The sequence below is a fragment of the Globicephala melas genome, chromosome 2 (genome assembly GCF_963455315.2).
Source record: "Globicephala melas chromosome 2, mGloMel1.2, whole genome shotgun sequence".
Classification (NCBI taxonomy): domain Eukaryota; kingdom Metazoa; phylum Chordata; class Mammalia; order Artiodactyla; family Delphinidae; genus Globicephala; species Globicephala melas.
The window spans coordinates 30,440,902-30,457,506 of record NC_083315.2 but is presented as its reverse complement, the minus strand read 5'-3'; the positions used below and the strand labels follow the sequence as shown (position 1 = coordinate 30,457,506).

Below are 16,605 nucleotides of genomic sequence, written 5' to 3'. Positions count from 1 at the left end.
ATTCATTCAGTTCCTCCTCTCTGGGGGGGTGGGGTCCTTACCCTGTGCTGTGAATTCCATCCACCACTGTCCCCCACACCCCGTCCCCACAGCAGCAGCCCTCCATCTCTGTCCCTGCTCCCTCTGGTATCTCTGAAGGTTCCACCAGGCATATAAAGATGCTCAATACTCTACCATTTAAAAATAATAGCATCTATTGAAAATGACAAACTTCTATAGAGTATGTTTAACTCTCACTAAATACAGTGGTCTGCTCACTCTTCACTGTATTATTTTATCTGTGTTGTCAGTACCTGGCTCCCCTGGTCTTTACTGTAGACACTGATGCTCATCCCTGTTGCTTTGGCTCCAGCAAGTTCCTAAGCTGCTGACCAAGCTTCCAGCCTTCCTGTGGGATCTCGAGGGCCACCCACTGGCTCTCCAAATTGAGCGTTTCTTTCTCACACCTGCAACTCTGATCACTCAACTCCCGGCTTGGTTTCAGCTTGGACTCCAGGTACCTGCTGGGACTGCAGTATGACCCTGGACTCCCACTTACTGCACTCATTTCCAACCAATGTCCAGGCAAAGGATCAGCTTTTTTCTGCTGAGGGTCCTGATTTCCTCTTAAGCCCAGGAATTATTAGGGGCCCCTTCACTCTCAATTTCACATCACTATACTTAGCTGAAAAAAACCCTGGCCTTTAAACTGCTCTACCCTGGGTTGACAGTTAGACTCTGCATTCAGGACCCTGGCTGCGCTGCTGGAGTCCAGCTACATGGCTGCTGGTCTCCTCACCCCTGGCTCCCTTGCTTGCAATTTCCTCTCATTTTCTACTGATCTCCAACCCATCTCTCATCAAATCATGGGCAAACACCCATGCCACAACAGGTAGTCATTTCACTCACTACTTATTTTAAGTTGTGGTAAGTGTTATAAACAAATTCTGAAATCTACATTACTCTTTTAGCGGTCAGCAAACAACACTATTACAGACTCTGTTATATTTCATAATCATATATTATATATAACGTGAATGCTCTAGGATTTATGTCAGAGAAGATCATCATTTTAAGAGTACAGTATATGTGAAACTGTTCAGTCAGTCAAAAACAAAAAAGAAAAGTTTAATATCAGGTGGTCATATACTGGAAAATCAAATCTTGAACAAAGATTTAGGGATTCTTAGACTTACAAGTGTATTGGTTTCTACTGGATTATTTCTTGACTGTCTCATCTTATACCATCCAAACAAAGGAATTGATATTATGTTTTTAAAAAACTGATCCAAAATAAATCTGAGAAATCAGAAAAATTTTATGTATTGTATATTCTGAAATGAAAACGAAGAAAAAGCCAGCATGCTAAAACCCAGTGGCACTACCGTACTTCTTCATGATCACACCACAAAGCAGAATTTAATAGCTTCAAAAAGCAGTTATCAGGGACTTCCCTAGTAGTGCAGTGGTTAAGAATCTGCCTGCCAATGCAGGGGACATGGGTTCAAGCCCTGGTCCCAGAAGATCCCACATGCCGCGGAGCAACTAAGCCAGTGTGCCACAACTACTGAGCCTGCACTCTAGAGCTCTCGAGCCACAACTACTGAGCCTGTGTGCCACAACTATTGAAGCCCGCGCACCTAGAACCCGTGCTCTGCAACAAGAGAAGCCACCGCGTGAGAAGCCCGTGCACCGCAACGAAGAGCAGCCCTCACTCACTGCAACTAGAGAAAGCCTGCATGCAGCAACAAAGACCCAACACAGCCAAAAACATTAAATAATTAATTAATTTTTTAAAAAAGCAGTTATCAGATACCATCTGCACAGGACATACAAAGGAAATAACAAGTATACAACCTAAAAGAGACAACACTAACCCTGTCCAAGACACAAAATGACATGCAAAGTCACACTGAACAGACCATCTTCCTGAGAGTAAGTCAGGAAAGGCAATGGCATGACTCTGACACTTTCCTAAAGGATGGTCTTGATAACTCAGCAGCTTCAGTAAAGCTCTTCTTTTTCCCTCGTCAAAATGCACTTAAATATGAGAAAGTACAAGGAAAAGCATTTCTCTTCACTAGAAAGAAATCTAATTATCAGATGCTAAATCCAAGTGTTACACGAAAACAAAATTTAGATGAAATAAAATATGGCCCTGCCTCAAAGCATTAGCAAGTCTTGCCAGTCTCAATGTACCTCACTAACAATTTCAAGGCGGAAAAAATAAACATTTGAACCATTTAAAATTACACAGTCCATTAAACATTCTGCTGTGCACACAGAACACACAGTGTGCTTATTTTACTTGACATGTAAAAAGAATAACATTTATGTGGAAGCCAAAGGTTAAACAGATTTTAAAAATATGAACAGTAGTAACAATATACTGAATTATATAATATCCAAAATGTTGAAAATGAATTTTCATGCCAAATAGTAGGAAAATGCCAGTGATTATGAGTTACTGAAATAAAATGCAGTAACTCAAAGTATATAGTTAGATCAAAAGGAAAAATGTAAAATATTTAAAAAGCTAGTTCATGATTTTCATCCTAATTATAATAAATCTTTCAAAATTGAATACACAATAGAGAAACAAAGTTAATAAATGCATACAAAGATGGTTCATGTTACATTAAAATATGGAAGTGACTATCAAAACACGATTTTTAAAACAATCAAAAGCTAAAGTCATGTTTGGAGTACAGGTATATAGCTAGTTTTAAAGAATTTCAACTAAGTTACTTTTTTAAAAAAATCAACAAAAAAGCTTGACTTCTTTCTGGCAGCACAGAGTCCTTAAAGAAGGGTGGAAGCACTTTCATTTTTCATTGCAAAGAGGAAAACAGTCACTGCTGTCATTCTGCTACCAGTTATCCTCCAATCATCAAAAGGCCCTGGCATTTAAATCACCTTCAGACAAGCTCAGGTGGCTCCAAATTCTACTCCGCCCTAAGCAGCACCTTCTAAATATCAACAGCTTCCAGAAATTCAAACAACCAAAACAACTTCAAATTGGAAAGGCCTTCCACTTTCATTCCACATTAAAGTCCATCAGTCACAAATTTAAGCAGAGATGTGACTGTCGAGAAATACGAAGAATGAAGCTGTTAGGCAGCCAGGCCCCAGCGGCTGTCCCCGCCTGGGCGGCAGGTCACTTGCTGGGGAGCCCTGCCCCCAAGTGGCCACCAGCTGCCCTGCCCAGGGATGAAGGGAGAAGGCCACCCGGGCTGTCCTCCTACGAAGACACTCTCCCTTCCCAGGCTCAGGCCCGGTTTCCCGGACCATGTGAACACGCGCAGGTACCTGACCAGAAGGAAAACAGCCTCCGGACCTGCAGGTGCCTCACAGAGGGGCCCTCGAGGGGATTCAGCCAACCTGGACTTTCAAGTTCTGAGCCTGTTTGTTCTGGGAGTCAGAGTGGGACTCCCAGAACAAACAGGCCACACTAGGCCACACCGAGATCTGGGGAGGACTGGGTCTTGTGCCCGCACCCAGATCAGGCTCTGAAGAACAAGCCCTCCTACAAGCTACGATGTCACCACTGAAGCGAAATGACTATAGTATTACCCTCCCCCACTTGCCACAGGAAAGAACACAGTAAAGCACTGAGGACACCAAAAGCTTCCCTCCGCCTGGTGTCTTCTCTCAGGGCCGCCCCAGCTCAGGCCAAGAGCTGGCACCCCGCTGAGCATGCCTGCACCCCGTCCGCACCAGGCCCACAGCCAGCCCTCACCACTATCTGGTTACCACAAAATGTTGGGCTTCTCTAAGATAGAAGACAGCATAGAGATAGAAAACTACACATTCTGAATCTTCCATTTGTCATCCTAATGCTCAGAAGTCACGGAATAACCAAATAAAATGCTTTTACTTAGACTAGCAAGAACAGAATATCTGCTCCAAAGACAAATATAACTAATTTCTACATATCCTTGAAATTATAGTGTGTGTGCATACTGACACAGGTAAGTACATTATTTGTTATGTTCCCCAGAGATTATTTATTCTGTTCAGTAACAAATATGGAAATCAAACGATTCAGTTTCTTGAGTTAAAAGTAATGAAATAATATAAGATCACCTCTGAAAACCTGAAGCAGATCCATTTTAGATAAAAAACAATTATGTCCATAGACTTACTCATTCAGCACACAGGAACATATTCTTTTTATTTCTGGAATTTCAACCTCCTTTGGCCTGCCTGCCTATCACCCCACTGCCCTTGGCTAATGTCACCAGCCACCTCCAAAAGCCCCCCACCCCGCTCACCACTGTAAGCACAGCACCTGGAGGGTGAGTTCCACTGCCATGTGCCCCCTTCATAGCCCTGGGGGAGGGGCTGTCAGAGAGGTGATGGAACTGTCAGAGCCCATGATATCAGCTCTGTAGATTTTGAAGCAGTGATGGCTCTCTTTGTTCTGTGACTGTATGAAAAATTACATTATTCCTCCTCTCACGATAAAAAGTAAAAGAAAAGATAAACTCTAATTCTCACTCCTTAAGTGACCTTCTCTGACCGCTGGAAGGTCCAAGTCGCCTTTGCCCTCCGCCACTATCTGAGGCTGCACGTATCTGCTGGTCACTCACTCCCTTCTGGAAACTGCCCTCCTCAGCTGCTCCATCACCCACGAATGAACTCCCCTGCTCGCTCCCCTCCTGCTGCCCACCCCTGAACTGGCCATGTCCTCTGGTTCTAGCATTAGCCCTCTTAGTTCACAGAAGCATCATCATGGCGGAATCCTTCTTTGTAAGTGAAATGGTGCACATCCCCCTGCCCTCCTGCAGCGGAACAGATAAATGCGGAGCTCCAGACAGGAGGCGGGGTGGGGGCTCAAGACTGACCCTGCCCCTCGGGGTCAGAACAACCTGTGGTCCCTCCCACGGCCCTGGCAGCTCTCAGCTCATCCCCACTCCCTGCCCTGCTCCCTCAACCTGGGGACATCCTCCCCGCTCCCTCCCCCACAAAGTCTGATGCATCCTTCAGGTCCAGTGAAAGAGTCACCTTCTTCGTGACTCTCTTCTGCACGAGGGGGGCGATGAGCACCCGTATTCCCCAGGGGTACCCTGCACTGCCTCTACTACTGTCCATGGTGTGGTGTGTTTACATTTCTGCCTTCTCTATTAAACTGAGACCATTTTAGAGGCAGGCGAGACGGTGGTGGTGGTGGTGGTGTGTGTGCATGAGAGAGAAAGGTGTGGAGAAGAGGGGTCCCAGGTGAACCGAACATGAGGCTCAGGCGTGTTCTGCTGTGGGCTGGTGTCCCGCATGAAGAGAAGTGAGGCCGTGGGGCGGGCAGTGACTGGGAGCTGGAGGGGAAAGCAGCCGCTGGTCTCCAGTCCAGACAACAAAAGGAATCGAAGCCCTAGAGAAAGAGATGGTCAGGCAAAATCCAGGGCAGCCTTCCCAAGAGATTATGAGATACAAATTAAGGCAGAAAACTAAAGGCTTCTCGTTCTCTTCTTGGTAATCCTATTTTCAATATTCTTTTCCTTAAGACCTAAATTCTAAAAGCCCTGTGTTTTCTACTCAGTTCTGATGAATAAAATCCTGCCTAAAATCAGAGCCAACAAAGTTCCCAACTAGCAGTTGTTAGTGAAAAGAAACTCTAAAGAGATAAGCGATGTGAGCATAGGTCCAAGATGGAGACAAAATTCTGAGCTCCTGAAACAATACAAAAGACGGAGGCTGACAGGAAGAGTACTTGTAGCCGTTGTTTTTATTAACCAGTTAAAAAAACAAATGTCCTTGTAAGGCTGTCTGTAAAAGTCCCTTAGAGATATCTGGACATTCACAGTTTAATGAAGAAGTAACCATTATGGGCAAAGCAGCTCCTACTAATTGGTTGTCAATTGGCAAACTGCATTCCAACTGGTCTCTGGCTGCCCTAAAGTGACATAAATAGCCCGATTTTTTTGTTCTCCCTACCTAACTCTGCTCACTCTGGAAAACTGATGAGGGTGGTAATTCTGGCAGATCCCTGTACTCTACAGCCATGCCTCTCCCCACAGAGGGTTGGGACTGGGCCACTCCGGTGTCCAGTGATGAGGCCAGACCTCAGTGAGCTGGGACTAGTGAGGACAGCCCCTCAGCTACTGCTCGGAGCACATAACCTGAGTCTGGTCATGGGGAAACACAGAACAGCCCCGGGCTGAGGATTCTTTAAAACTGCCAAGGAGGAGATATGACACCTAGAAGCAATGCATGTTCCTGGGCGGGATCCTGCACCAGAAGGGAAACAAGACACTGCTGGGACAGCAGTGCAGTTCGGATGGGATGTGTGGACCGGACAGAACTGCTGTGCCAACGTTGACTTCCTGCCTTGGTTACACGGGTTATATCATGATTAAGTAGAAACTGCCCTTGTTTGGGGGAACTAAACCCAAAAAAGTTTAGGGGCTGTGGGACACCATATCTACAGCTTGCTCTCAAGAGTTCAGCAAAAGACTAATAACAAAGGGTGTATTCACACACACACATACACATCTCTACACAGAGAGAGTGGGCAGTGGAGCAAACGCTATGAAATGTTAGCAGTTGGGAAATTTGGGAGAGTGGGGTTATGGCAGTTCTCTGTACTGTTCTTACAATTTTTCTTTACGTTTAAAAATATTTCAAAATGACATTTTAAAATTCTCCCTATTGTTCATTCTAGTACTTTTTATCTTCTCCTTTCCTTACATCTGACAAAGCCCACCAGCCAAAGACCCCCAGACATGCCTGTAGTCAAACAGAGTGAGGTTGTGAACTTGCTGCAGCCAACAAGGAAGCTGTCCACACAGAACCGTAAGTATGTTTTGCAAGTTGTGGTTTCCATTGCCATTCACAGTGCCTCCTCCCGGTCTACCTGCCAGGGAGGGCATTGATTCACCTAATAAAATCTCTTCGTTCATTCAACAAATATTTATCCTGAGGTCCTCTAAGTCCTTAACATGCTAGGCATTAGGAAGCTATGTAGTTTAATGACACATGATCTGTCTTTGAAGCTGGTGAGGCAATGTATAGACATAAATGATGATATAAGAGATCCTTGTAAGGCTGTACTGAAAAAACGAAGACTTGATGGAATGAAGGAAAACCTGAGGAACAATTTGTTCTGGATAGATAAGTTTTCATAGAATTAGCTGAAAGTACCACTTCAGGCACAAAATCTTTTTGTATTTTAACCATCAGGTTATATATTTTTTTCTAAAATGTATTATAAACTTTCCTGCCTTAAACCGAACATAATTTGATATGTTAAGCAAATTTTAGTTGTGCAAATCTCAATCATGCAACATAAAATATTAATGGTCCCATTTCATACACAAATCTGAAATTATGCAAATGCCCCAAATTAAGAGTGACCAGTGAGAATTGCATAACTTCAAACCAGCAGGCTGAGTGACCTATAGCCTATGAACTCTAACCAGACCACTTTATCTGGAAAACAGAAATAAGCCACCATATTTTGTGAGTCCTCTGGGAAAATGGATCTTACAATTGTATGAATTTTGAATATGTAGAGGCCTCAGAAGCATACATCTTTTACTGGGGCACCCCACTGATGCTGGGGCAACATACATCTTTCATAAAATGCCATATCAATTGTAATTTAACCCATTTATGATTTGGCTTTTACTGGGGCATTAACTTTCTGGTCTGTACAGTGGCAAGTTCCAGACCTGCTAGGGTATGTAAGTGGACTTTTCTAGTTACTGATGAAATGTCCATTTCCTTCTTCTTCCTCACCAGCAGAACCCCATTTTTATCCCCTGCAGCCCTGTGCTACCAAAATTTCCCATTTTTCAACCTCCCTTAGAACTGGAGATGACAACATGACACAGTTCTTGCCAAAGAGATGTAGGAAGATGTCCCTAAGCGGGCATAATCTCCTCTGAAATAACGGGACAAAGCTTCCCTAGGACAAAGTCTGTGCCTTTACTCTGCCGCCTTCTCCTCGCTGGAGACCCAAAATATGAGGGCAGACCCACAGCAGACACGTAGAGACCACAGAAGACCAGCATGAGGACCCAGGCCTGCAAACTGAGGGCAGCCTGGAAAAGAGAAAACTAGGTCTCATCACAGAGCTGCTGTACCAACGACTGTCTACCCTGAGACTCCCACTGAGAAAAAATTCCTGGCAGTTGATTTCAAATGACTATAATTCAATCAGCCAACTCTTACATTCATATAGCTGTTATTTATGGATTTGGGGGGGTTGGGGCACTTTTTTAGTCAAAGAACCCAGCTAAGCAAATCAATACACGTGATCCACCAGGCCAGATCCTGGTCCAGGAAAAGGCCCAGCGAGAGAAATGGGAAGGAGCAAAGGCGGCTTCAGGGAAGGGTTTCCATGCTTGTAAGAGAGAGACTCCCCTTCCTTCCTGACTTCATCCATGTGGATGTGAGGCCCAGAACTGCCACACTCACCACGTGACAAGTCTACTGATGAGGTCTATGCAGAGAGGAGAGTAGACCTAAGATTCCCAGGAAAATGGAACTGGACCCATGGGATTAAATCAGGCATGAAGATCACCCTAGTAGACTTCTAGACCTCTAGGAATGTGACCTGATAAACATCCTTAATATTCAGGTCACTCTGAGTCAGCGTTTTGTAACATGCAATCAGGAACATTCTCACTACCTCAAAATGTGAAGGACCTGGCCACTGTGAGAACAGAAGCTGCCACAATCATCTCCTCCACCTCTACCTGCATCACCACCACCACCTCCACCATCATCACCTAAACCAGCATCACCTCCATCACCATTACCATCACCACCTCTATCACCACCACCATCACCACCACCCTCTCCATCAACACCACCATCACCACCCCAGCTACCATCTCCATCACCACCTCCATCACCACCGTCATCGCCATCATCTTCACCATCACCACTGCCATCACCACCATCACCACCTCTACCACCATCACCTCCACCTCTACCACAACCACCTCCATTAACACCACCATCACCACCACCACTGCCTCTACCACCACCTCCACTCTCACCAATACTACTCCACCGTCATCATCACCATCACCACCACCACCTTCACCTCCACCTCCAACACCACCAATACCACTACCTCTACCTCCTCCACCCCCACCACCAACATTACCTAAATCCCCTCCACGATGATCTCTACCTCCATCACCCCACCACCACCTCCACCTCCACCAGTTACCTCCACTACCTCCATCAGTACCACCACATCTACTCTGGCTATTCAGAAAAATGTCCCCCTTACTTCTTCATGCTCAGGCATGTTCACCATAAGAGAAGTCAATACATGAAGTTGCTTCCTTTTCCTGTGTGTCAAGTGAGTGACATGATTTTACATGTCCTCTTGCTTCTCAGCCCCACCACTTTAACATTTAATGGTCGCTCAGCTTTCTTCTACTCACCTACCAAAGTTATTGGAGCAGTAAGTCAACCAACAATAAATCAGCAAATACTTAATGAGCATAGACCTGACATGCTTAGCACTGGGAAATACAAAAGACATGCTCCCTGCCTTTGAGGAGCTGAAACACATCATCAATGGAGAACAGGACACACACTAAGAGGCGAAGGTGCAGTGAGGAGATGTGTAGGTGGCCTGGGGTCTGCACCCACAATGACGTGGAGATACCTAAAGTGAATGGAAAGATGCCAAGTCACTAGAGTTCAGGGTGAGAAGAGCAGAGGGCACCCACGATGCTCACTGCTGTTTCTTCTAAGCTCTCCTCCGGTGAGGTGGGTGGTGGTGATCAGAGAAGAGCAATGAGCAGGGAGTGGCTGGCCCTTCCCACCAAACCAGGAAGCAGGGTAAGCTGGTGTTCAGTGTCCTTCATGTCTTCTCCCTCTACTGACTCAGCACCTTCAGTGCCAGCTCCTTACTCATCAGTCAGGCACCAAGAAAGCACACTTGACATATGGTCAAAGTCAAAGGGATATTTAGTTTTAAAACAGGCCTCTGGGGTCTCAGCATCCCACACATCTCATAGTAGGAGGTCTTGGGTAGAGAAAGAACGAGAAAATTTCGATCACTAATATCCCGACAGGGTTGCATAGATCCTCCAGTAGCCTACACAGATGCCTCTTTACCAGGAGAAAAAAGTTTCTTTTCAAATGTGAAAAACTGCTGATCATTAAAAAACCACAGAACTATTATTCAGGCAGCAGTGAAATGTGGCATATTAGCCCCAAAAGGTAACACTCCAAATAATATCTTCACATATTTTCCCTCCCATGACAAAAACTCCTGGAAGGGTTTTGAAAAATGTATCATTTTGCCTAATGGTTCTCAGTGATGACTGAATCCTTTTTACTCAAGGCTAAAGGAACAGAGACATAAATTATTAATTAGTTCATTGTTCCTATTTATTGTATATAGAACTTCTTTGTAGTATTTCTGTTGGCAGAAAGAGAAAACTGACAATCTAGGTTTACACCCACAAAGCAAGAAATAAATTACTTAAGTTCACGTTAAGGACAGCATTCCCAAACGGAAGGAATCCCACTCAACTGGCTCCATCCTCCTATTTTAGGTAGGAGGTATAATCAAGAGAAGCTGTAAAATTTCAAGCGATCTGCTGAATTTTTAAATTACCACTTAAAATTCTTTGATAACACATTTAGAATCTGAGAGAGAGGAAGGGACAGAAGTGAAAATGCAACCTGATGACTCTAAACCTGATGGCAATGACACCACAGTGATACGGAAGAGCTGAGAACGGAAACATCATTAGCTAAATCTAAAGACAAACGGTTGCTTTTCTTCTTCATACTGATTATCAATACATCCCTCCTTCACCCGAAGGAAGAAACAGAACTTGTCACATGGTTTATATAGCATTTTACTCATTAAAGTGTTGAAGAAAGGCTCAGGTTTTCTAGGCAAAACACATCATCATAACAGACTTGTCCATTCCAGGCCCCGCCTAAGAAAACTGTACCAAGTATCCCTGGGACACTGTCTCAAGGACCTAGGGAGAGTGGATGGATTCCAGGCCCCCTCAGTAAACTAGGTTGTCAATCAATTACGTTGCAGTGTTTACAGAATGAACTAGAAAGCCCATCCCATTTAATCCCCACAGAGAAAGCTGAAACAATCAACTCTCCCCAGGGGTGAAATGGCATCGATCTGATGCTGGGACCAAAGCCAACAGTCTCAGCTGGAACCTGAGGCTTATCGGCCAGAAACTGGGACCTTGAAACCACGGCAAGTGGACCTCCTGCTCCACTTGCTAAGTTCTTCCAAAAGCAATGAAAATTGCATTTTTTCTCAGGCAAAGTTAAAAGCAAAATGTAAAAATATAAATGTTACTCTGTTGGTCATGCAAATTTGATATATATGTACATGACAGGAGACCATGAACTAAGTTTCAGTCTTTCTATTTTAAGGTTTTCTGTTTACTTTGGTGGTTAAAGGAAGCCATACATTTAATAAGAATTTTTACAATTTAAAAAAGTGTATAATATGACAAAATTTTCAGTCTTTTTGCACTAGAAGAACATTTATGAAGAGATACATACAATGGCTAAGCTATTTCCTGAAGAGAATAAGGGTTATGTATTCCTATACAATTAGAAGTCATTACAGACCCTTTCCCAAAGATCTTTTTCCCTTTAAACTTTGTGGCAAAGATTTTAAAATTTGGTTCTCCACGATTATATGGCATAGTCAACTGCATTAGAGAAACAAATCTGAACACTTTTTACCTCCCATGAAACCCTTTTCTAAACCACATTTTTAAAAAGCGGAGTACTCCCTTTTTTAAAAAAAAGAAGATAAAATTTTAGAAGTGGAGGGAAAGGGATTCCCGGTGGCTCAGTGGTTAGGAACCCACCTGCCAATGCAGGGAACACGGGTTCGAGCCCTGGACCAGGAAGATCCCACATGCTGCAAAACAACTAAGCCCGTGCACCACAACTGCTGAGCCTGCACTGTGGAGTCAGTGAGCCACAACTACTGAGACAACGTTCCACAACTACTGAAGCCCACGCACCTAGAGCCTGTGTTCCGCAACCAGAGAAGCCACCACAATGAGAAGCCCGCGCACCGTAATGAAGAGTAGCCCCGGCTCGCCGCAACTAGAGAAAGCCCGTGCGCGGTAACGAAGACCCAATACAGCCAAAAATAAAAACAAATAAATAAATTTTTAAAAAAAGGTAGAGGGAAAAAGTCCTTTTTCAGCCCCATACCAAAGATACTCCATGTCCCTATACATTCTGAATATTATAGTATTATCTGACCATAGCTTATGGTAGAAAGTGGGAATAGCCAAGCTGGGAGAGTCTTCTTTCTATTATTTTATTTTTCAGAAAATCAGTTTATTGCTTTGCTAAAAACGGAACATGTTCATTGTAAAAATTTCTGACAATCTAAAAATGTTCAAAGAACAAAACACTAAATTGCTGCCCCACCAACCATGACTATAAGAACCTGAGACAGAAAATGAACTCAAATTGCAAAAAACCCAAATTGATTGCAGTAATTACATTTTGTTAATACATTCCCATTACTGACAAGTAGATGAACTATCAGTACATGGCCTTTCAATGCACTCTGCAGAAAGTAGAACACCAAAGTCACACACAGCACAGCTCATGCAGCCAAGCACACCCCACACCAGAACCCACAGCTCTTCCCAGGAATCCACTTTCCCTACCTCAGCTTTACCTCTCTTTGAACCTCAATGTCAAAACCTCTTCCCTCCAGAAATGCTTAAACATTTCACTTTTGACATAAAGTCAAACAGGAAAGATCATCAAAAAGAAATAAATTAATTCTGCACCTGGCTAGTGTTATTTTTTTCCTTGCTTGTACTGTACACTAACTTCAGCCAAATCAACTCTTTCATGGAATGAGACAGGAAATTTACTATCAATAATTTTTAGATATGTTCATCACAATAAAAAGATAACTCTATTCACCAACTTTTCCTCACAGCTGATATAATCTATTTCTGAGAAACTGAAGGCAACCTTACGTGAAGTTAAGCTCTTCTTCTGTCATATTCTAGAAAAATTTTAATATCTTCCCCCTCCACAATAATTCTATTTAAGCAAGTAAACATATTTTATGACAGGCAAATTAATTAGTTATCTGATTATGCTTCAGTAATGATAATATTTAACATCATATAAAATAACGTGATAAAATTTCAACTCCCATTTTTATGTTCTAACAAATAATTCAAATTTGTTTCTCAATTAATTCAGTGTTTCACTTTTGAAAAGCAATTTGCTTTATTTTAAGCCAGACTTATACTTTATTCTGTCACTTTGTCTACTTAACATGAATTTACTGTCTTTTAACACCTTTTTTCAGTTATTGCTTAAATGTCTTCTGATAGGTCACGTTTCACCTTCTTGTCTTATATGGTCAAGCATAGTTTTAAGTAAAATAATTGGGTAAAATTATTTTAATAAAAATAATTACTAAAATTTTTGAAAACTAAAAATATAGAGTATTCACAATTACTGAACTTTTGTTTTCATCAATTATAGGCAAAAGATGCAGTAGGGCTTCCCTGGTGGCGCAGTGGTTTAGAGTCCGCCTGCCGATGCAGGGGACACGGGTTCATGCCCCGGTCCGGGAAGATCCCACATGCCGCGGAGTGGCTGGGCCCGTGAGCCATGGCCGCTGAGCCTGCGCGTTCGGAGCCTGTGCTCCACAACGGGAGAGGCCACAGCAGTGAGAGGCCCGCATACCGCAAAAAAAAAAAAAAAAAAAAAAAAAAAGATGCAGCGGTCATATCCTCAAAAAAGATAGGCTTTACTTTCACACTGTTACCACCTTTTGAAACAATAATGGTCAATGGTACTTTTATAATTCTGAATTCTTCAGCGCTCAAGGGAGAAATGAACACATCTAGTCTAAGCATCCCGAACATCCATTAATTTGCCAATGAATGCTACAACACATAAATGTGAATAAGACCTTCTTATAGCTAGGGAAATTCTAGTGTTTCCTTTATGGCATTGCAGTAGCTCTTCCAGGACAACACAATTAATAGGAAAGGACAGTTGGGCCTGAAAGGGCCAGTGTTCCTCTAAAAACATGCATGAATTTACCATATACCCAAGTGAAAACCTGTCACTAGGCCTGGGGAAAAAAAGGTCACTAATGTTAATCACTTAGAATGAGAAGAAAACCCCATCATTAACTGAACTGGGATCTGTCCTAATAATAAGAGAGCACCTCTATTTTCTGGAACTACAAGGAAGTTGGGTGTTTGGGGTTCATCAAATACTTAGGTCTGTACTTACATTGATATGTGGATTTGTAATTTTCCGAGAAATTTACATTATCCACTAAACTTAATTCAATTTTATTTTTTATTATTATTTTTTTTTACAGTACGCGGGCCTCTCACTGTTGTGGCCCCTCCCGTTGAGGAGCACAGGCTCCGGACGCGCAGGCTCAACGGCCATGGCTCACGGGCCCAGCCGCTCCGCGGCATGTGGGATCTTCCCGGACCAGGGCACGAACCCGTGTCCCCTGCATCGGCAGGCAGACTCTCAACCACTGTGCCACCAGGGAAGCCCCTTAATTCAATTTTTGTTGTAGAGTTCAGGAAACATTTGTTTATTTTGGTCTTTGAACCAGAATCATCATTATGAACCGCTTATCATAAATGTATCTATAGATATCGGTTAAGAAAGTTATGCTGGTCGGTAACCTGTTGGATAAACCAGTTTTTACCGAAAAATGCTTACCACAAAATAAGCCTGTTGCATTTTTATGAAAATATTTAAAAATCAAATTTTTCATATTCTTTGAAAAGGAAGAAAAGCGTTAAACAATCCACTTACAGTGAGTTCACAGAAATCGATGCTATCAAGGCTTTTGCTTCTGTGTAGTCTCCCTTTAATTCGTCTTAGAGAAGGTTTTCCTTGGCTGACACTAGAAGTAGCACCATTAGGATTTTCAGAGGATGGTGTTACCCTGCAAGAAGAGGAAAATTCTTAAGAAGACAGGTTTATAGGTGAATACTTTTCTCAAGTATGAGGGAAGCATTTACTTGAGAATAGCTTTGGAGATGTCATACTCCTTTTTCAACCAAAAAGCTAAGAATCACAGTGGAGCTACATTCTACCAGATACCTCTCTAAATATTTCTTAGCAGCTTGATAGCTTAGAAATCTTTCGTGACAGTTCAAATATTCCAACATTAAGATTCACTAAAAGTCAACTCTGTAACCATCAGAAAAGCAACCAAGACCAAACTGAAGTTTCCTAGGTAACTGAGAGGCACTGCTTCCCTCTGGGTGGTTATTTATCTAGTGCTCAGCCTGGTGCCTGGCACACCAGTGCACAGCAGCCATCACTGTCCCCAACCACAGAAACTGTTCAGGAGGATTCTGTTAAGCATGAAAACAGCCTTTAAAAATTTAAGCATGAGACGTAGCATGGACTTGAGGACACGGGGAAGCAGGGAAGGGTAAGCTGGGACGAAGTGAGAGAGTAGCACTGACATATATACACTACCAAATATAAAACAGATAGCTAGTGGGAAGCAGCTGCGTAGCACAGGGAGATCAGCTCATTGTTTTGTGACCACCTAGGGGGTGGGATAGAGATGGGTGGGATAGAGAGGGTGGGAGGGAGATGCAAGAGGGAGGGGATATGGGGATGTATGTATACATATAGCCGATTCACTTTGTTATACAGCAGAAACTAACACAACATTGTAAAGCAATTATACTCCAATAAAGATGTTAAAAAAAAATTTAAGCATGACAGTCGACACTTAATTCAGTATTACTATGGAACCAAGAAAATTCAGATAAGAAACAGCACACAAACTAAGCCATCTACAGAACGCACCCTGGGCAACGTGTTCACACATACACACACACACTCCAGACTGCCATGTGTCCTCCCATTTCTGTGCCACTGCTGGTGGCAGCCTTGGAACAAGGTGCCTTGGGAACCTGGGAGGACACTGCTCAGTGGATTATGGTTTTAGAGATAAAAAGATTATAAAGTAATGAGGCTGATTTGTAAGTGTGGCTGTGTGGTTTGTGAAAAACATAATCCTTATTTTATGATCAGATCTCCTATTTGTAATACATTCCATGTTCATATATTTATTAACCTTCATGACCTATTTAATCTTTGGTATTTAAAATGTTGTCTGAGGGACTTCCCTGGTGGTGCAGTGGTTAAGAATCCACCTGCCAATGCAGGGGACACTAGTTCTATCTCTGCTCCTGGAAGATCCCACATGCCGCAGAACAACAAAGCCCATGCACCACAACTACTGAGCCTGTGCTCTAGAGCCCGCAAACTACAACTACTGAGCCCACGAGCCATAACTACTGAGCCCGCATGCCACAACTACTGAAGCCCGCACATCTAGAGCCGGTGCTATGCAACAAGAGAGGCCACTGCAGTGAGAAGCACGCGCACCGCAACGAAGAGTGGCCCCCGCTCACTGCAATGAGAGAAGGCCTGCACACAGCAACGAAGACCCAACACAACCAAAAATAAATGAATAAAATAAATACATTTAAAAATAAAATAAAATGTCTCTTGTTGCTTGAAAAGGACACAAAGGATGGACTACTAGCAAAATTAATTTGACAACAAAAATAAGGTAGAAGTAAATACCATAAAATAGACTAGTTTAGGTACATCTAC

General features: G+C 43.0%; 1 protein-coding gene across 5 annotated transcripts in view; it reads right to left on the bottom strand.

The window, feature by feature from the left end:
* The window catches only part of TJP1 (tight junction protein 1), a 255,520-nt gene that overhangs the window by 220,489 nt on the left and 18,426 nt on the right, over positions 1-16,605 (bottom strand). For all 5 annotated transcript variants that reach the window (XM_030878391.2, XM_060293719.1, XM_030878393.2 and 2 more), the window contains exon 2: positions 14,776-14,908. In XM_030878391.2, the coding sequence (XP_030734251.1) occupies positions 14,776-14,908 (133 nt within the window). The remainder of the gene's footprint in view (positions 1-14,775; positions 14,909-16,605) is intronic.